Source organism: Heterodontus francisci, chromosome 3 (genome assembly GCF_036365525.1).
Source record: "Heterodontus francisci isolate sHetFra1 chromosome 3, sHetFra1.hap1, whole genome shotgun sequence".
Lineage (NCBI taxonomy): Eukaryota > Metazoa > Chordata > Chondrichthyes > Heterodontiformes > Heterodontidae > Heterodontus > Heterodontus francisci.
Window position 1 is genome coordinate 111817589 of NC_090373.1, and position 18197 is coordinate 111835785.

Consider the following 18197-nt stretch of genomic DNA (forward strand, 5'->3'; position numbering starts at 1 on the left):
GGGGGAGGGGGTGGGGAGAAAGAGAGCGGGGGAGGGGGTGGGGAGGAAGAGAGCGGGGGAGGGGGTGGGGAGGAAGAGAGCGGGGGAGGGGGTGGGGAGGAAGAGAGCGGGGGAGGGGGTGGGGAGGAAGAGAGCGGGGGAGGGGGTGGGGAGGAAGAGAGCGGGGAGGGGGTGGGGAGGAAGAGAGCGGGGGCGGGGGTGGGGAGGAAGAGAGCGGGGGCGGGGGTGGGGAGGAAGAGAGCGGGGGGGGAGGAAGAGAGCGGGGGGGGGGAGGAAGAGAGCGGGGGGGGAGGAAGAGAGCGGGGGGGGAGGAAGAGAGCGGGGGGGGGGAGGAAGAGAGCGGGGGGGGGGAGGAAGAGAGCGGGGGGGGGAGGAAGAGAGCGGGGGTGGGGAGAAAGAGAGCGGGGGTGGGGAGAAAGAGAGCGGGGGCGGGGGTGGGGAGGAAGAGAGCGGGGGGGGGAGGAAGAGAGCGGGGGCGGGGGTGGGGAGGAAGAGAGCGGGGGGGGGAGGAAGAGAGCGGGGGGGGAGGAAGAGAGCGGGGGGGGGAGGAAGAGAGCGGGGGGGGGGAGGAAGAGAGCAGGGGGGGGAGGAAGAGAGCGGGGGGGGGGAGGAAGAGAGCGGGGGTGGGGAGGAAGAGAGCGGGGGTGGGGAGGAAGAGAGCGGGGGCGGGGGTGGGGAGGAAGAGAGCGGGGGTGGGGAGGAAGAGAGCGGGGGGGGAGGAAGAGAGCGGGGGGGGGGGAGGAAGAGAGCGGGGGGGGGGAGGAAGAGAGCGGGGGGGGGAGGAAGAGAGCGGGGGGGGAGGAAGAGAGCGGGGGGGGGGGAGGAAGAGAGCGGGGGGGGGGGAGGAAGAGAGCGGGGGGGGGGAGGAAGAGAGCGGGGGGGGGAGGAAGAGAGCGGGGGGGGGGGAGGAAGAGAGCGGGGGGGGGGAGGAAGAGAGCGGGGGGGGGGGGGGAGGAAGAGAGCGGGGGGGGGGGGAGGAAGAGAGCGGGGGGGGGGGAGGAAGAGAGCGGGGGGGGGGGAGGAAGAGAGCGGGGGGGGGGGAGGAAGAGAGCGGGGGGGGGGGAGGAAGAGAGCGGGGGGGGGAGGAAGAGAGCGGGGGGGGGAGGAAGAGAGCGGGGGGGGGAGGAAGAGAGCGGGGGGGGGAGGAAGAGAGCGGGGGGGGGAGGAAGAGAGCGGGGGGGGGAGGAAGAGAGCGGGGGGGGGAGGAAGAGAGCGGGGGGGGGGGAGGAAGAGAGCGGGGGGGGGGGAGGAAGAGAGCGGGGGGGGGGGAGGAAGAGAGCGGGGGGGGGGGAGGAAGAGAGCGGGGGGGGGGGGAGGAAGAGAGCGGGGGGGGGGGGAGGAAGAGAGCGGGGGGGGGGGAGGAAGAGAGCGGGGGCGGGGAGGAAGAGAGCGGGGGCGGGGAGGAAGAGAGCGGGGGGGGGGAGGAAGAGAGCGGGGGGGGGGAGGAAGAGAGCGGGGGGGGGAGGAAGAGAGCGGGGGCGGGGAGGAAGAGAGCGGGGGCGGGGAGGAAGAGAGCGGGGGCGGGGAGGAAGAGAGCGGGGGCGGGGAGGAAGAGAGCGGGGGCGGGGAGGAAGAGAGCGGGGGCGGGGAGGAAGAGAGCGGGGGCGGGGAGGAAGAGAGCGGGGGCGGGGAGGAAGAGAGCGGGGGCGGGGAGGAAGAGAGCGGGGGCGGGGAGGAAGAGAGCGGGGGCGGGGAGGAAGAGAGCGGGGGCGGGGAGGAAGAGAGCGGGGGCGGGGAGGAAGAGAGCGGGGGCGGGGAGGAAGAGAGCGGGGGCGGGGAGGAAGAGAGCGGGGGCGGGGAGGAAGAGAGCGGGGGCGGGGAGGAAGAGAGCGGGGGCGGGGAGGAAGAGAGCGGGGGCGGGAGGAAGAGAGCGGGGGCGGGAGGAAGAGAGCGGGGGCGGGAGGAAGAGAGCGGGGGCGGGAGGAAGAGAGCGGGGGCGGGAGGAAGAGAGCGGGGGCGGGAGGAAGAGAGCGGGGGCGGGAGGAAGAGAGCGGGGGCGGGAGGAAGAGAGCGGGGGCGGGAGGAAGAGAGCGGGGGCGGGAGGAAGAGAGCGGGGGCGGGAGGAAGAGAGCGGGGGCGGGAGGAAGAGAGCGGGGGCGGGAGGAAGAGAGCGGGGGCGGGAGGAAGAGAGCGGGGGCGGGAGGAAGAGAGCGGGGGCGGGAGGAAGAGAGCGGGGGCGGGAGGAAGAGAGCGGGGGCGGGAGGAAGAGAGCGGGGGCGGGAGGAAGAGAGCGGGGGCGGGAGGAAGAGAGCGGGGGCGGGAGGAAGAGAGCGGGGGCGGGAGGAAGAGAGCGGGGGCGGGAGGAAGAGAGCGGGGGCGGGAGGAAGAGAGCGGGGGCGGGAGGAAGAGAGCGGGGGCGGGAGGAAGAGAGCGGGGGCGGGAGGAAGAGAGCGGGGGCGGGAGGAAGAGAGCGGGGGCGGGAGGAAGAGAGCGGGGGCGGGAGGAAGAGAGCGGGGGCGGGAGGAAGAGAGCGGGGGCGGGAGGAAGAGAGCGGGGGCGGGAGGAAGAGAGCGGGGGCGGGAGGAAGAGAGCGGGGGCGGGAGGAAGAGAGCGGGGGCGGGAGGAAGAGAGCGGGGGCGGGAGGAAGAGAGCGGGGGCGGGAGGAAGAGAGCGGGGGCGGGAGGAAGAGAGCGGGGGCGGGAGGAAGAGAGCGGGGGCGGGAGGAAGAGAGCGGGGGCGGGAGGAAGAGAGCGGGGGCGGGAGGAAGAGAGCGGGGGCGGGAGGAAGAGAGCGGGGGCGGGAGGAAGAGAGCGGGGTCGGGAGGAAGAGAGCGGGGTCGGGAGGAAGAGAGGGGGGGGAGAGAGGGGGGGGAGAGAGGGGGGGGAGAGAGGGGGGGGAGAGAGGGGGGGGAGAGAGGGGGGGGAGAGAGGGGGGGGAGAGGGGGGGGGAGAGGGGGGGGGAGAGGGGGGGGGAGAGGGGGGGGGAGAGGGGGGGGGAGAGGGGGGGGGAGAGGGGGGGGGAGAGGGGGGGGGAGGGGGGGGGGGAGGGGGGGGAGAGGGGGGGGGAGAGGGGGGGGGAGGGGGGGGGGGAGAGGAGGGGGGGAGAGGGGGGGGGGAGAGGAGGGGGGGAGAGGAGGGGGGGAGAGGGGGGGGAGAGAGAGGGGGGGGGAGAGAGGGGGGGGGGAGAGAGGGGGGGGGGAGAGAGGGGGGGGGGAGAGAGGGGGGGGAGAGAGGGGGGGGGAGAGAGAAGGGGGGGGAGAGAGGGGGGGGAGAGAGGGGGGGGAGAGAGGGGGGGGAGAGAGGGGGGGGAGAGAGAGGGGGGGGAAGAGAGGGGGGGGAAGAGAGGGGGGGGAAGAGAGGGGGGGGAAGAGAGGGGGGGGAGAGAGGGGGGGGGAGAGAGGGGGGGGGAGAGGGGGGGGGGAGAGGGGGGGGGGAGAGAGGGGGGGGGGGAGAGGGGGGGGGGAGAGGGGGGGGGGAGAGGGGGGGGGGAGAGGGAGGGGGAGAGAGGGAGGGGGGAGAGAGGAGGGGGAGAGAGGGGGGGGAGAGAGGGGGGGAGAGAGGGGGAGAGAGGGGGAGAGGGAGAGAGGGGGAGGGGGAGAGAGGGGGAGGGGAGGGGTGAGGGAGGGGAGGGGTGGGAGGGGGAGGGGAGGGGTGGGAGGGGAGGGGTGGGAGGGGGAGGGGAGGGGTGAGGGAGGGGGAGGGGAGGGGTGAGGGAGGGGGAGGGGAGGGGTGAGGGGGAGGGGAGGGGTGAGGGAGGGGGAGGGGAGGGGTGAGGGAGGGGGAGGGGAGGGGGAGGGGAGGGGTGAGGGGAGGGGTGAGGGGAGGGGTGAGGGAGGGGGAGGGGAGGGGTGAGGGAGGGGGTGGGGGAGGGGGTGGGGAGGGGGTGGGGGAGGGGGTGGGGAGGGGGTGGGGGAGGGGGTGGGGGAGGGGTGAGGGAGAGGGAGGGCGTGAGGGAGGGCGTGAGGGAGGGCGTGAGGGAGGGGGTGAGGGAGGGGGTGAGGGAGGGGGTGAGGGAGGGGGTGAGGGAGGGGGTGAGGGAGGGGGTGAGGGAGGGGGTGAGGGAGGGGGTGAGGGAGGGGGTGAGGGAGGGGGAGGGGGAGGGGGTCCTTTAACTTCAATTGCCCTTCAAAAATGGCGCCAGTCGCCACTGCCTGTGGCAGTTCGCCCGTCCTCTCCACGTCATCGTGGGGGGTGGGCGCCATGCAAATGAGCCGTCGCATTTGAAATTGCAGCGACTCCCTGACGCGGTGCCCATGCGGGCAGGCTGCTTTTTTTTTACATATTCGGTGGTGGACTCTTAAAATGCAGCCCAACAAAGCCAGGGGAGAGTTTAAAACCTGGGTGGAAAGTGGAGGTGTTCTGTATAACTGAATAAATACTTAACCTTTGTCTAAATTTGGAACCTTATCTGAATCTATCTCTTTTAATCTCGGGTCTCGGTCTAATACTGGAAAGACACTTGGTAGGCACTGTGGGACACTGTACTGACTGACATCAGGATTTTACAGTTGGAGTCTGTATTTTCAACTGTTAGACATTTTGGCTAGAATTTTATACTCCCACCCCCACCCCCACTAATGAGCAGGCTGGTGCTGGGAGGGCTGGACGACATAAAGCTAGAGCGGACCCCTCCTAATCGAGTACTCTGTGTCCCACGGAGGTCCGCCCCTGAAGCCCCAAATGCCCCACCGCATAACACTCCTCCCCCACCCACCCCCCTTGCCTTGCTGTGGCCCGACCGATTATCCCCAATGAGGCCCCAAAGACTTACCATTGTTCCCGGGCCGTCCTTCCTCTATCTTCCAATGGCTGGGTGTAGTGCCAGCAGTGGCCACCGCTCCTGATGGTGCTGCTGGGTCTAAGAGTTGCCAGCCCGCTGATTGGCCGGCAGCTCCATTAGGCAGGACTTACTGCCTAATTAAGGGCCTGGGGAGCGAAAAATCCTGTCCTGGCTGCCCAGGCCTGGCGGAGGCAGACTCACCTCAACGTTTTGGCCGGTGGGCCGGGCTTCCCGCCCAACATAAAATTCCAACCCTCAACACTAAAGTTGCCTATTACAGCGCCACCTACCAGCATAACTAATATGGCAAGTGCATGTTGACACACACCAATTAATTTTGCCATAGAGGAGTTCAATACATTTTGAAATGGAGGGCTGAATTTTACTGGCCCCTCAACATCGCGGGTAGTGGCATGGGGGCCAGTAAAATGCTACGGAGAGGTGCCCGGCTCGACCCCATGACATCGAGAAGGGCCCACCACATATTACCGGTGACGGGGGGACCTCGATGCGGCCCCCCCCACTCCCCAAACCCGCCGCCTAGTGGCAGGCCCTTCATCTCCATATGCAAATTAGTGTTAATAACATGTAAATGCACTTAACTGCATGTGGCGGCTGTCCCAAGCCAATTTTACAGCAGCTTATCGTGCTTTGCACGGAGTTCCGAGGCGAGAACATGGTGGGGGAAGGGAGCAATAAAATTCTCAGGGTGGGAGGGGTGGGGGAGCGGGGAAAACAAATGCTATTAGTTGTGTGAATGGCGGGAAGGGGTTAGAGGCCAAATGTTAGAAGGTTGGGGAGGGGGGGGGTGAAGTTCAAGAAGGGAATAAAATTTTTTCTGGCATTAAGTGTCACTTAAATGACCATTGGGGAGTTGGGGAAGGGCCTCAGTGACAAAAATTTTTATTCAATAAAATTTTACAATGCTACACCTCTAAATATTAAAATTTTACTGAAGGGCTTAACGCCCTTTAAAAGTGGTGCTGGTGCCGGACGCCGTTGCCAGGGACACAGCAACTGCCCCCTCTACATCATCGAGGGTAGCCGCTCCGCCCCCTTATTTAAACGAGCCCCTGCACGTAATATCGTGGAGGCTCAGGCACGGCGCATTTGCGCAGGATGCACACCGCCATTAGAGTGCACTGCCGCAAACTGCCAGGAATGTTTGAATCCATTCATCCATGTTAGATCTACAGGTAGAATCCAGGTAAAATTCTAGAACTGAAGTAAGCTAAAACCTTTTATAGCAAGGTACTAGATAATAAAAGCAGCACTGATTAAGCATCAGAGCAAACTTCTCTCAAGAATCTGTGAATAGAAATTTGGACACAGTGGGGTCAATGTTAACTGTTCCTAGCACGCAGGCAATGACAGCAGCATAATCCAGGAAATTATAGGCCCTTGAGCCTTACGTCAGTGGTAGGGAAACTATTAGAGAGGATTCTTCGGGACAGGATTTACTCCCATTTGGAAACAAACGAACATATTAGCGAGAGACAGCATGGTTTTGTGAAGGAGAGGTCGTGTCTCACTAATTTGATTGAGTTTTTTGAGGAAGTGACGAAGATGATTGATGAAGGAAGGGCAGTGGATGTTATCTATATGGACTTTAGTAAAGCCTTTGACAAGGTCCCGCATGGCAGACTGGTACAAAAGGTGAAGTCACACAGGATCAGAGGTGAGCTGGCAAGATGGATACAGAACTGGCTCGGTCACAGAAGACAGAGGGTAACAGTGGATGGGTGTTTTTCTGAATGGAGGGATGTGACTAATGGTGATCCGCAGGGATCAGTGCTGGGACCTTTGCTCTTTGTAGTATATATAAATGATTTGGAGGAAAATGTAGCAGGTCTGATTAGTAAGTTTGCGGACGACACAAAGATTGGTGGAGTTGCGGATAATGATGAGGATTGTCAGAGGATACAGCAGGATATAGATCGGCTGGAGACTTGGGCGAAGAAATGGCAGATGGAGTTTAATCCTGATAAATGTGAGGTAATGCTTTCTGGAAGGTCTAATGCAGGTGGGAGGTATACAGTAAATGGCAGAACCTTTAGGAGTATTGACAGGCAGAGAGATCTGGGCATACAGGTCCACAGGTCACTGAAAGTGGCAACGCAGGTGGATAAGGTAGTCAAGAAGGCATTCGGCATGCTTGCCTTCATTGGTCGGGGCATAGAGTATAAAAATTGGCAAGTCATGCTGCAGCTGTACAGAACTTTAGTTAGGCCACACTTAGAATATTGCATGCAATTCTGGTCGGCACACTACCAGAAGGACGTGGAGGCTTTGGAGAGAGTACAGAAGAGGTTTACCAGGATGTTGCCTGGTCTGGAGGGATTAGCTATGAAGAGCGGTTGGATAAACTCTGATTGTTTTCACTGGAACGACGGAGGTCGAGGGGCGACATGATAGAGGTTTACAAAGTTATGAGCGGCATGGACAAAGTGGATAGTCAGAAGCTTTTTCCCAGGGTGGAAGAGTCAGTTACTAGGGGACATAGGTTTAAGAAGTGAGGGGCAAAGTTTAGAGGGGATGTGCGAGGCAAGTTATTTTACACAGAGGGTGGTGAGTGCCTGGAACTTGCTGCCAGGGGAGGTGGTGGAAGCAGATACGATAGCGACGTTTAAGAGACATCTTGACAAATATATGAATAGGAAGGGAATAGAGGGATATGGGCCCCGGAAGTGCAGAAGGTTTTAGTTTTGGCAGGCATCAAGATCGGCGCAGGCTTGGAGGGCCGAATTGCCTGTTCCTGTGCTCTACTGTTCTTTGTTCGCTGCCTGTTTTACACCCCACATGAAAGGAAAATCCATCAGATGGGCTGTAAGCTGGGCAGTCAACCTACTGCTGCCCATTACAGTCAAAATTGAACTTAGTGATTTTTCTATCCATCGGATTTCTTAAAATCCCTAGAGAACCTGATCCAAACACTACTTCTGAGATGATACAGAGGGTGCTAGGGGGTATGGAATGTTCATCAGGGTTTCTGATTTAGGGATTTCTTGAAGAACACACTTAACAGCTGATGAAAGGTTCTAATGAAAGGTCACAGATCTGAAACCTCAACTCTGTTTTTCTCTCCACAGATGCTGCCTGACCTGCTGGGTATTACATTTTCTGTTTTTGTTTCAGATTTCCAGCATCTACAGTATTTTGCTTTTGTACAGTTAACAGCAGCTAGACTGCTGAGTTTGTTATGACTTAGACCAGGCACACTCTGTCGTCATACAGTCATTAAGTTTTCCAGTGAATACTTAATTCACATTATGGTTCGTGTATTATTCCAGTACTGGTTTTCTTAGGTCACTGAATGGAATGGGTATCCAAAGCACGTAAGGAGACAGGGAAAAAAAAACATTGGTACATTCTGTAAAACCAAGCAGGAGTTGGAATGAGTCACTGTACCTGCCATCTGCACCTGCGTAGTTGGCTATAATTGATTGTAAAATTCTTTGATTATTCCAGGGTGGTTTGCAAGACTAGTGCTACGTTTTCTAATGAGAATATTTATGACAAAAAAAAAGTGGACAATTACTGGTCAGAAAGTCCTTTAAAAAGTATGAACAATAAAGCATTCAATGAGCCAACATCCATACATTTTGACAGAATTTACCACTATCAGAACAAGTTTAAAAAGGGCTTTACTATGAAGATGACGTAACCTGACTTTGCCAACATTCAGATAATTTACTTTTGCATCTTTGAGTCACAGGAAAATCTTGAAAGCACAACTGAATATAATGTGTGAACTGACTGCCATTTTTGCCTACATTACAATACACTTCAAAACTACTTACTAGACTGTGTCATCCTTTTAGACTGCCTGAGGACATGAAAGGCCCTGTATATAAAGACTTCAATTGCAAAGAAATTTGGGAAGAGTGTCAAACAGGCTCTCGGTTGGCTGTTGCCTATTTTGCGCTACTATCCAAGAAAGATTTCTGTCCCTATGTATTCATAGCACTTTTTACCTTTATTATTTTAATCTTTTGTCCTTGATAATGTAGAAATAACTTGCAGTTTTCTTAATAGAAAAGTTCTGCAACATCTATCAGCATAGTCAGAAATCGAACCTACACTTCAAAAATTATTAATTGGCTGTAATGTGCTTTGGGATATCCTGAGGTTGTGAAAGACATTATATAAATGCAAATTCTTCCTTTCTAATGGTCGATGAACATCAGGTTATTAAAGTCAAGAGAACATTCACACAGAAGGATTAATGATTATTATACAAACATTGCAGATATAGTGATAAAATATTGGTTAGCTGGAAATATTTTAAGAAACCTTGCATCAAAATGCATAGATTGGTTTTGGTTGAAAATGCCTAGTCAATTTCATGCTGATATGTCCTTCACATTAGGATTTTTTGACTTGAATCAAAATGTACTCACATCGTACTTGCTGGCATCCTATTAACTCCACTTTAATGGCTATTCTCTGATTCCAGCTTTGTGGAATGACACGAATGTAACGTGCCAAGACGGCAGGGATGAAATTATTGCGGGTCAATTGACAGTAATCAGTATTGCCCTCAAATATCTGCAATTAACATTTATCATGTTACCTTTTGAGAAGAGCATAAAACATTTTAAACATGCTCTACATATAGACCCACTATTACTAAGCATCAGACATTGGTAGTTACAGCTTTAGAACACAATGGTTACCTACCTTTGCTTATAGCGGTTTAGTATTTGAAATTATGTATTTTATTTTAAAATTAAGTGGCCTATTTGCGTAAACATAGATTTACAAAAGTACTTTTTTGAAATAATGCTCAAGCAAAATGAATTAACTTAAACAATGAACAGTTATGACCAGCTGAGATTTCCAAACTGGTGTAAAACACACATTTTCTCAAACACACTTACACGTTCAACATTGTTGTTGCTTTCTTTGTATACCTTCCATTTTTGACCATCTTTGCTGAAGGACACCTTATAAGTCTCTACGTAAAAGAGAAAACGAGGAAGTGTGGAACCTGTGGTTATGATTCCTGAGGAGATGACAAAACAATATAAATATGCTATTTTCATTCACAATTACTTTTAGTGCAAATATATCCATTAAGAATCCACAGGCTTCACAATATGACTTAGAAGCGAAGATAGAAAATTTAACTTTTTCCTGAATTTTTAATATTGGATTATTTAGAAGACTTACAATGGAGTCATGTTGTAAACGAATTATCCTCAGATTCCAAATGAAATACAGTAACGCAGTAGCTACCAGTTACACCCTTGACCTTCTCTACTCAAAGACTCAATTCAAAACTTGTTACTTGATTAGCATACAGCATCCCAGCCCCAAGTCAACCATGCTTTCTTCATACTGTCAACATTCAGTTCTAAATTTGGCTCAAATTCAATTAAACCATTACACATCTATTCCAACACACACTATCGGCATTTTTTTTGCACAGTGCATGGTGCACATCATTTGGAAAGGGAGGTTGAGAGAAGAAGGAACTGATGGTCAGTTTAATTTCTTAAGCATCATTTAAAATAAAAATTCTTACAAAGTTAAACATTTTTCCAAGCTTAACTTCTGAAAGATTACTGAGGAAACATTGAAAAAAAATTGAAAATGCTGTAAATTAGGAACAACAAAATGCTGGAAGGATTCACTAAGTCAGGCAGCATTTATAAAGAAAGGAAAAATTTTGATGTTTCAGCCGCAGCCCTTCATCAGAATATATTTTCTGATTTTGTTTTAGGAAATGTTTCAGTTTTACAAAAAACTTTAATTGTGGGGGAGGTGGGGGGAGAACTTAGAATACAAACAGTATATTTAAAACATGGAATTATTTGACAGCTAGCTTCCCACATTCTTCTTTGGCCTCCTTATCTCGAGAGACAATGGATAAGCGCCTGGAGGTGGTCAGTGGTTTGTGAAGCAGCGCCTGGAGTGGCTATAAAGGCTAATTCTAGAGTGACAGGCTCTTCCACAGGTGCTGCAGGGAAATTTGTTTGTCGGGGCTGTTACATAGTTGGCTCTCCCCTTGCGACTCTGTCTTTTTTCCTGCCAACTAAGTCTCTTCGACTCGCCACACTTTAGCCCCGCCTTTATGGCTGCCCGCCAGCTCTGGCGGACGCTGGCAACTGACTCCCACGACTTGTGATCAATGCCACAGGATTTCATGTCGCGTTTGCAGACGTCTTTAAAGCGGAGACATGGACGGCCGGTGGGTCTGATACCAGTGGTGAGCTCGCTGTACAATGTGTCTTTGGGGATCCTGCCATCTTCCATGCGGCTCACATGGCCAAGCCATTTCAAGCGCCGCTGACTCAGTAGTGTGTATAAGCTGGGGATGTTGGCCGCTTCGAGGATTTCTGTGTTGGAGATACGGTCCTGCCACCTGATGCCAAGTATTCTCCAGAGGCAGCGAAGATGGAAAGAATTGAGACGTCTCTCTTGGCTGACATACGTTGTCCAGGCCTCGCTGCCATAGAGCAAGGTACTGAGGACACAGGCCTGATACACTCGGACTTTTGTGTTCCGTGTCAATGCGCCATTTTCCCACACTCTCTTGGCCAGTCTGGACATAGCAGTGGAAGCCTTACCCATGTGCTTGTTGATTTCTGCATCCAGAGACAGGTTACTGGTGATAGTTGAGCTTAGGTAGGTGAACTCTTGAACCACTTCCAGAGCGTGGTCGCCAATGTTGATGGATGGAGCATTTCTGACGTCCTGCCCCATGATGTTCGTTTTCTTGAGGTTGATGGTTAGGCCAAATTCATTGCAGGCAGCCGCAAACCTGTCGATGCGACTCTGCAGGCACTCTTCAGTGTGAGATGTTAAAGCAGCATCGTCAGCAAAGAGGAGTTCCCTGATGAGGACTTTCCGTACTTTGGACTTCGCTCTTAGACGGGCAAGGTTGATCAACCTGCCCCCTGATCTTGTGTGGAGGAAAATTCCTTCTTCAGAGGACTTGAACGCTTGTGAAAGCAGCAGGGAGAAGAAAATCCCAAAAAGTGTGGGTACGAGAGCACAGCCCTGTTTCATGCCACTCAGGATAGGAAAGGGCTCTGATGAGGAGCCACCACGTTGAATTGTGCCTTTCATATTGTCATGGAATGAGGTGATGATACTTAGTAGCTTTGGTGGGCATCCAATCCTTTCTAGTAGTCTGAAGAGACCACGTCTGCTGACAAGGTCAAAGGCTTTGGTGAGATCAATGAAAGCAATGTAGAGGGGCATCTGTTGTTCACGGCATTTCTCCTGTATTACATTACACAATACTAAACAGAAATTACAACACAGAAACAAATAATTCAACCCAACCAGTATATGGGCAGTACACGAGCAGTAATCCTGATCCCATTGGATTTCTCTGTACCCATATCCCTTTATTCCCCCTTCCTTCAAACACCTATCAAACTATTTCTTAAACATTGACGTGGGGTTGAACTTTTAGGTCCTGATAGGGGCGAGCACAGAGGCAGACGGGCATGGAATTCCACGCTGCCGGAAGGCGTGCCAGTTTCCCAGCACCATCCCACCCTTGGGTCATTTTCCTGGAGGTGGGATGGGGGTTGGCAGGGCTACCTGGCCGCAAGCAGCGGGTAGCCAATTAAGTTATTTAAAGGCCTGTTAAGGTCTATTGACAGAGTCCAACTGAAATTGTCCCTGCTCCAGGCAAGCTTTGAACCCTACCACAATGGTGGCTCAGCTGTTGCTTCTATTTATTATTTAAAACTTTAAAAGGTTGGAGAAAGGACATCTCAAAATGATGGCGCCCTCTGTGACTTGCCTGAAAAGGCAGCCTGCTATTTTTTCAGTGAAGGAGGGCCTCCTATTGGCCCTCCGGCTTTGAGAGCCAGCCTGCCATCCTTAATTGGACGACAAACCTGCCCTCTGGCCACTAATTGGTCAATATAGGGAAAATCACTGCCAGGTGATTGTTTCCCCCACAAAAGCAGGTTTCTGACCTCCATCTGACCCTGATGTTGGGGTCCTGAAACACAGGGGGGAAATCCATGGTCTCTGCTTCAGTAACTCACTCCAGGGGCTAAATTTTATCAACCCTCTAGGGATGGGCTGGGAGACGTGCGGGCCCATAAAATGGCGAAGGAAGGTGGGGGTTGGAGTGCCTGTCACCATCCTGACAACGCTGAATTTTGCCAGGGGCGGAAAAGGCCAAAGACAGCTTCCCGCCCAGAGACCAACTGGGGCCCTTAAGTGGCCAATTAATGACCACTTAAGGGCCTCTTCCTGCCATTGCTGGTATTCTACCAGCAGTTGGTGGGACCACCCCCATCCCACCACCAGTAAAAGAAGGCAGCCTCCCTGTAGGTTTGAATGGTGGGGAGGTGGGGGGGGGGGGGGTGAGGTGCCTGCCAGCTTGGGCAATCTGTGACTCACGGACGACCCCCCAGCAGCAAAGGGCACCCCGGCGCCAACACCCACCCTCCCATCTTCACCAACTACCCCCTCCAACCCTACACCAAACCTTCACCAGGGCCTGCCTGACTAGTCTCAGTAAACCAGTCCCCACTTACCTGCTTCTGGTCAGCATCCATGTTTCCTCTTCCAGCTAGATGCAGTCCCAGCAATGACCACTGCTCCCAGTGGCGTTGCAGAGACCGCTGATCTGCCAGCCCTCTAATTGGCCGGCAGCTCTTGCAGGCAGGATCCCCGTCCGTAAAGGAGCGGAAACCTCAGCACCAAGCAGTTAAGTGCCTGAGCACCGTAAAATGCGGCCAGGCTTCCTTCAACAACAGAGGAGGATTCCCCCCTGCCTTTTTGGCTTGACGTCGGGACCCTCGTTGCCTGTATAAAATTCAGCACCAGCAGTGCATTCCACAGCCCCAAAACCATCCTGCTCTCGGTTTCAATTCTCTTAGATTTGATGTTATATTTAATCTTGTTCTGGATCTCTCAATCACGGGAAACTGTTTATTTCTATGGAAAGTGCTGGAAATACTGAGCAAGTCTGGCAGCATCTGTGGAGAGAGAAACAGAGTTAATGCTACAGGTCTGTGACCTTACATCAGAACTGGCAAAGGTTAGAAATATAGTAGGCTTTGGGCAACTGAAAAGAGAGGGGAGAGAAGAGAACAAAAGGGAAGGTGATAGGGCAGAGAGCAGGAGAGATCAAATCAGAAAGATGTCATGGAACAAAGGCAAAGGGAGTGCTAATATTTGTATGAAAAGACAAAGCATTGGTCCAGAAAGAGTGTTACTGGCAGAATAATTTAAAACAGGCCCATGCCTAAAGTAAAATAAAGTGAAAAAGGCAATAATGCTCAGAAATTGTTGAACTCAGTGTTGATGAGGTGCTGTTTCTCAAGCTTGTGTTGAGGTTCACTGCAACACTTCAGTAGGCCAAGGACAGAAACGTTGGCATGGGAGCAGGGTAGTGAATTAAAATGGTAAACAACCAGAAACTCAGGGTCATGCTTGCAGACTGAGCGCATCTGTTCCATGTTCAACCCATTTCCCACACTTCTGCCCTCACCCCTTCCCCTCCCTCCCAGAACCACAACAGGGTTCCCTTGTCCTCACTTTCCATCCTGCCAGCCTCCACATCCAAAGAATCATCCTCCCCAATTTCCACCACCTCCAGCGTGATGCCACCACCAAACACATTTTCCCTTCCCCTGTCCCCGTTCCGAAGGGATCATTGCCTCCGCAACACCCTGGTCCACTCCTCCATCACCCACAACAGCTCGTCCCCCTCCCACTGCACGTTCCCATGCAATCACACGAGGTGTAACACCTCCTCTTTGCTCACCATCCAAACACTCTTTCAGGTGAAGCAGCGATTTACTTGTACTTCTTTCAATTTAGTATACTGTATTCGCTGCTCACAATGTGGTCTCCTCTTCATTGGGGAGACCAACTGCAGATTGGATGACTGCTTTGCGGAACACCTCTGCTCAGTCCGAAAGCATGACCCCGAGCTTCCAGTTCCTTGCCATTTTAATTCACCACCCTGCATCCATGCCCACATTTCTGTCCTTGGCCTGCTGCAGTGCTCCAGTAAAACTCAACGCAAGCTCGAGGAACAGCACCTCGTCTTCTGATTAGGCACTCTACAGCCTCTGGACTCAACATTGAGTTCAACAATTTCAGAGCATGACTGCCTTTTTTTACATTATTATTTTTTAACCATGGGCCTGTCCTAAACTTGTTTTTCAGGTTTTTGCTTTTGGACACGTTAGTGTGGGACTCCAGTTTCTCGCCCTCAAACAGAATTTGAAATTCTAGCGTGCTATGATCACTCTTCCCTAGAGGATCCTTAACTATGAGATCATCATTAATCCCACCTCATTTCACAATATCAAATCTAGAATAGGGGCGGCACAGTGGCGCAATGGTTAGCACCGCAGCCTCACAGTTCCAGCGACCCGGGTTCAATTCTGGGTACTGCCTGTGTGGAGTTTGCAAGTTCTCCCTGTGTCTGCGTGGGTTTCCTCCCATATGCCAAAGACTTGCAGGTTGGCCATTATAAATTGTCCCTCGTATAGGTAGGTGGTAGGGAAATATAGGGACAGGTGGGGATGTGGTAGGAATATGGGATTAGTGTAGGATTAGTATAAATGGGTGGTTGATGGTCGGCACAGACTCGGTGGGCCGAAGGGCCTGTTTCAGTGCTGTATCTCTAAACTAAACTAAAACAACTATTAGCACTCCCTTTGCCTTTTTCCATGACATCTTTGTCATTTAATCTATCCTGCTCTATCACACACCTTCCCTTTTGTTCTTCTTCACCTCCCCCTTTTCACTTGCTCAAAGCCTATTATATTTTTAACCTTTGCCAGTTCTAATGAAAGGTCACAGACTTGAAATGTTACCTTTCTTTCTCTCTCACAGATGCTTCCAGACCTGCTGAGTATTCACAGCAGTTTCTGTTTTTATTTCAGATTTCCAGCATCCACAGCATTTTGCTTTTATTTTACTGTTTATTTCTACTCTTTTCAACCCTTTCATATACCTGGCTTCAATTTACACTGTTGTATGGCAACATTATGAGAATAACGCAGCAATTTCATCATTGCTGTGAAACTGCTAAGTTTGCAACAAAATGCAAACATACCAGACATATTATACCTAATGCACTGTTTTACAATGCCCACATTTGGTTGAAATTCAACAACTACAAAATGCTTGTTGTAGGAGCAGGACATGGCTTGTAAAAGCCGGTTTACAGGATAACCATTTATTTAAGTGATGATATAATCTGCAGTAGGATTGTTCACAGACAAAAATAAAAACAAGTTCATACATCACCAATTGTAAAGAATCTGGAAGATGATTTTAAACGTTTACTAAAAGTCCACTGTAGCCAAATTGTGCCATGTATTTATCACTGCAATATAGCACATGTACTGAAGCAACATAGTACATGACTGCTGTGCAGTAAAGAGTATTAGACAAATCAAATGGTACTGAAAAATATATACCTCAAAGATTTCTAACAGTATTTATCTACCATTTAGCAAATATATGCTCAAAAGGCGAGTAACAGAAGTTGTTTTCATTTCCCAGAGCCTCTTACACTGTTATAGGCTAAAAAAAAACAATTCAACCTCTCACGTGATGTACTATTTTTGCTTATGATGCAAATCATTTCTTTCCAACTCTCTCCACAGAATTGCCTTTTTCTGCTACTTGTATAGCAACAGGAATTTCTTCTCCCATTTACTTCACATTCCCTGATTTAAAGCACTTTTTTTTAAAAACACTGCCCAGAGACAGCTATCCCTACTGTCAAATCTCCAATAACTGAACAGGCAGCAACGACCAACTCTGCTTTACTATTCAATATCTGCATCAAAGCAGCTCATAAATATCAGTTTCTACCAGTTACGCAAAATAAAACTCTTGCAAACACTACCCTCAATGGTGAATTTTTATTGATGACTTAAAAAAGCATACACAGTTTGACAGACTCTTTTCCTGATGCAGGTCAGTGAATTGGCGATAATGAATGAAAAATCAGGAAAGCCACAAATTTAACATGTTGACTTCTGCACCCAATTCTCTGATCCATGCTCCATTGTGCTGGTGGGGAGAAAGCCTTTCAAAACTGACCCAAAAAAAATCATTTTGATTCCAGCCCTCCCACCAGATCGAGCATATACCTTTTCAGTTTTCAATTTTTACTGAGAAGAGTAAGCATAGTGTTACGATCAGATGAGGAGAGGTCACAAGGCTCCCCTCTTGTTCTTCCTCATGTTTGACCGCAACAGCGTTTATTCCTTTTTAAACAGTGGATGTGCACATCACTTCAGGGAGTGTTTTACTATCACAACAAAGGTAAAAAATAAAAGAACCAATCGGACAGGTTTTATTGAGTTTAAACAAGAAAGAGGTGAGTTTATTATACTTAAAAGTCTAAACACAATCTAAGTAAAAATAATAAAATTACACTACACTTTCACACGCAAGCACGCATAGATTACAGAGTGATAAGGAATAGACTTGTGTTAGAGTCCAGAACAAATAAAAATAATGCACAGTCTGTGGGGACTGGTGACTTTAGTCGTCTTCCAGTTGAATACGTGGTCCTGAAGTTCTGCATTGGTAGTTGTTCTTGGAGACAATTGAGCAGAGGGCTTTCTTCTCAGTGTCTTTGCCTTGAATCTATAGCAGCTGGGAGCTTGGCTTCACATGCCCCACCAGGCCTTCTGGAGAGGCAGAGAGAGAGAGAGGCAGAGAGAGAGAGAGGCAGAGAGAGAGAGAGAGGCAGAGAGAGAGAGAGAGGCAGAGAGAGAGAGAGAGGCAGAGAGAGAGAGAGAGGCAGAGGCTGGATTTTGTTCTCCCCCAAGCATCGGGTTCAGTGGCGGGGGAACCTGAAGATGGCTCTGGATGAGGCCTGCCATAGACCTCAACGCTGAGAGAGCCTGGTCCAATATTTCCAGCGGTGGCGAGGCTCCATGTCAGCACCCCCCTCCCTCCTCCGCTGGGTGATGGCACCTCAATTAAAATATTCAAATCAATAAAATGAATACATTTAAATAGACTTACCTGCAATCTAGAGGGCCCGCCGCGATCTTTGGCGTGGCAGCTGGCGCGCCTTCAAATCCCCATCTGGGGAAACGCGGCATCACACTGGTTTGGGGGGCGGGGGGGGGGGGGGTGGTGGAGGAGGTCAGATTTTCAGCACGTGGGGTTGGAACGGGGTCAAATAAATGTCATGGGTGTAGGGGATGGTGGGAGAGGTTGACCTTTAAAATTTGTGCAGTTGGGGCCACGGGGGGGGGGGGGGGAGAGGGGGGAGAGGTCAGATATAAAAGTTAAGTGTTTTGGTAGGGGGCACGAAAGGGCAAATAGTTACTGTAATTGTTATTGGGTGTGGGAAAGGGCATTATAAATTTATTTATTTAATTTTGGGGGTGCGGTGGAGGGAGTTTCTTCTTTAAAAATTTAGATATGCTGACAGGGCTGGCTGCCCTTTAAAAATGGTGCCAGCGCCTGCATACAGACAGCTGACAACATTGCCACGATGGACAGCCCAGCCC

At 51.9% G+C, this 18197-nt stretch overlaps 1 protein-coding gene across 4 annotated transcripts in view; it reads right to left on the bottom strand.

The window, feature by feature from the left end:
• Window positions 1-18197, bottom strand: part of dcbld1 (discoidin, CUB and LCCL domain containing 1) — a 177690-nt gene that overhangs the window by 13037 nt on the left and 146456 nt on the right. For all 4 annotated transcript variants that reach the window (XM_068025530.1, XM_068025532.1, XM_068025536.1 and 1 more), the window contains 2 exons: window positions 9600-9724; window positions 9120-9267 (listed from right to left, as the gene is read on the bottom strand). In XM_068025530.1, coding sequence (XP_067881631.1) covers window positions 9120-9267; window positions 9600-9724 — 273 coding nt within the window. The remainder of the gene's footprint in view (window positions 1-9119; window positions 9268-9599; window positions 9725-18197) is intronic.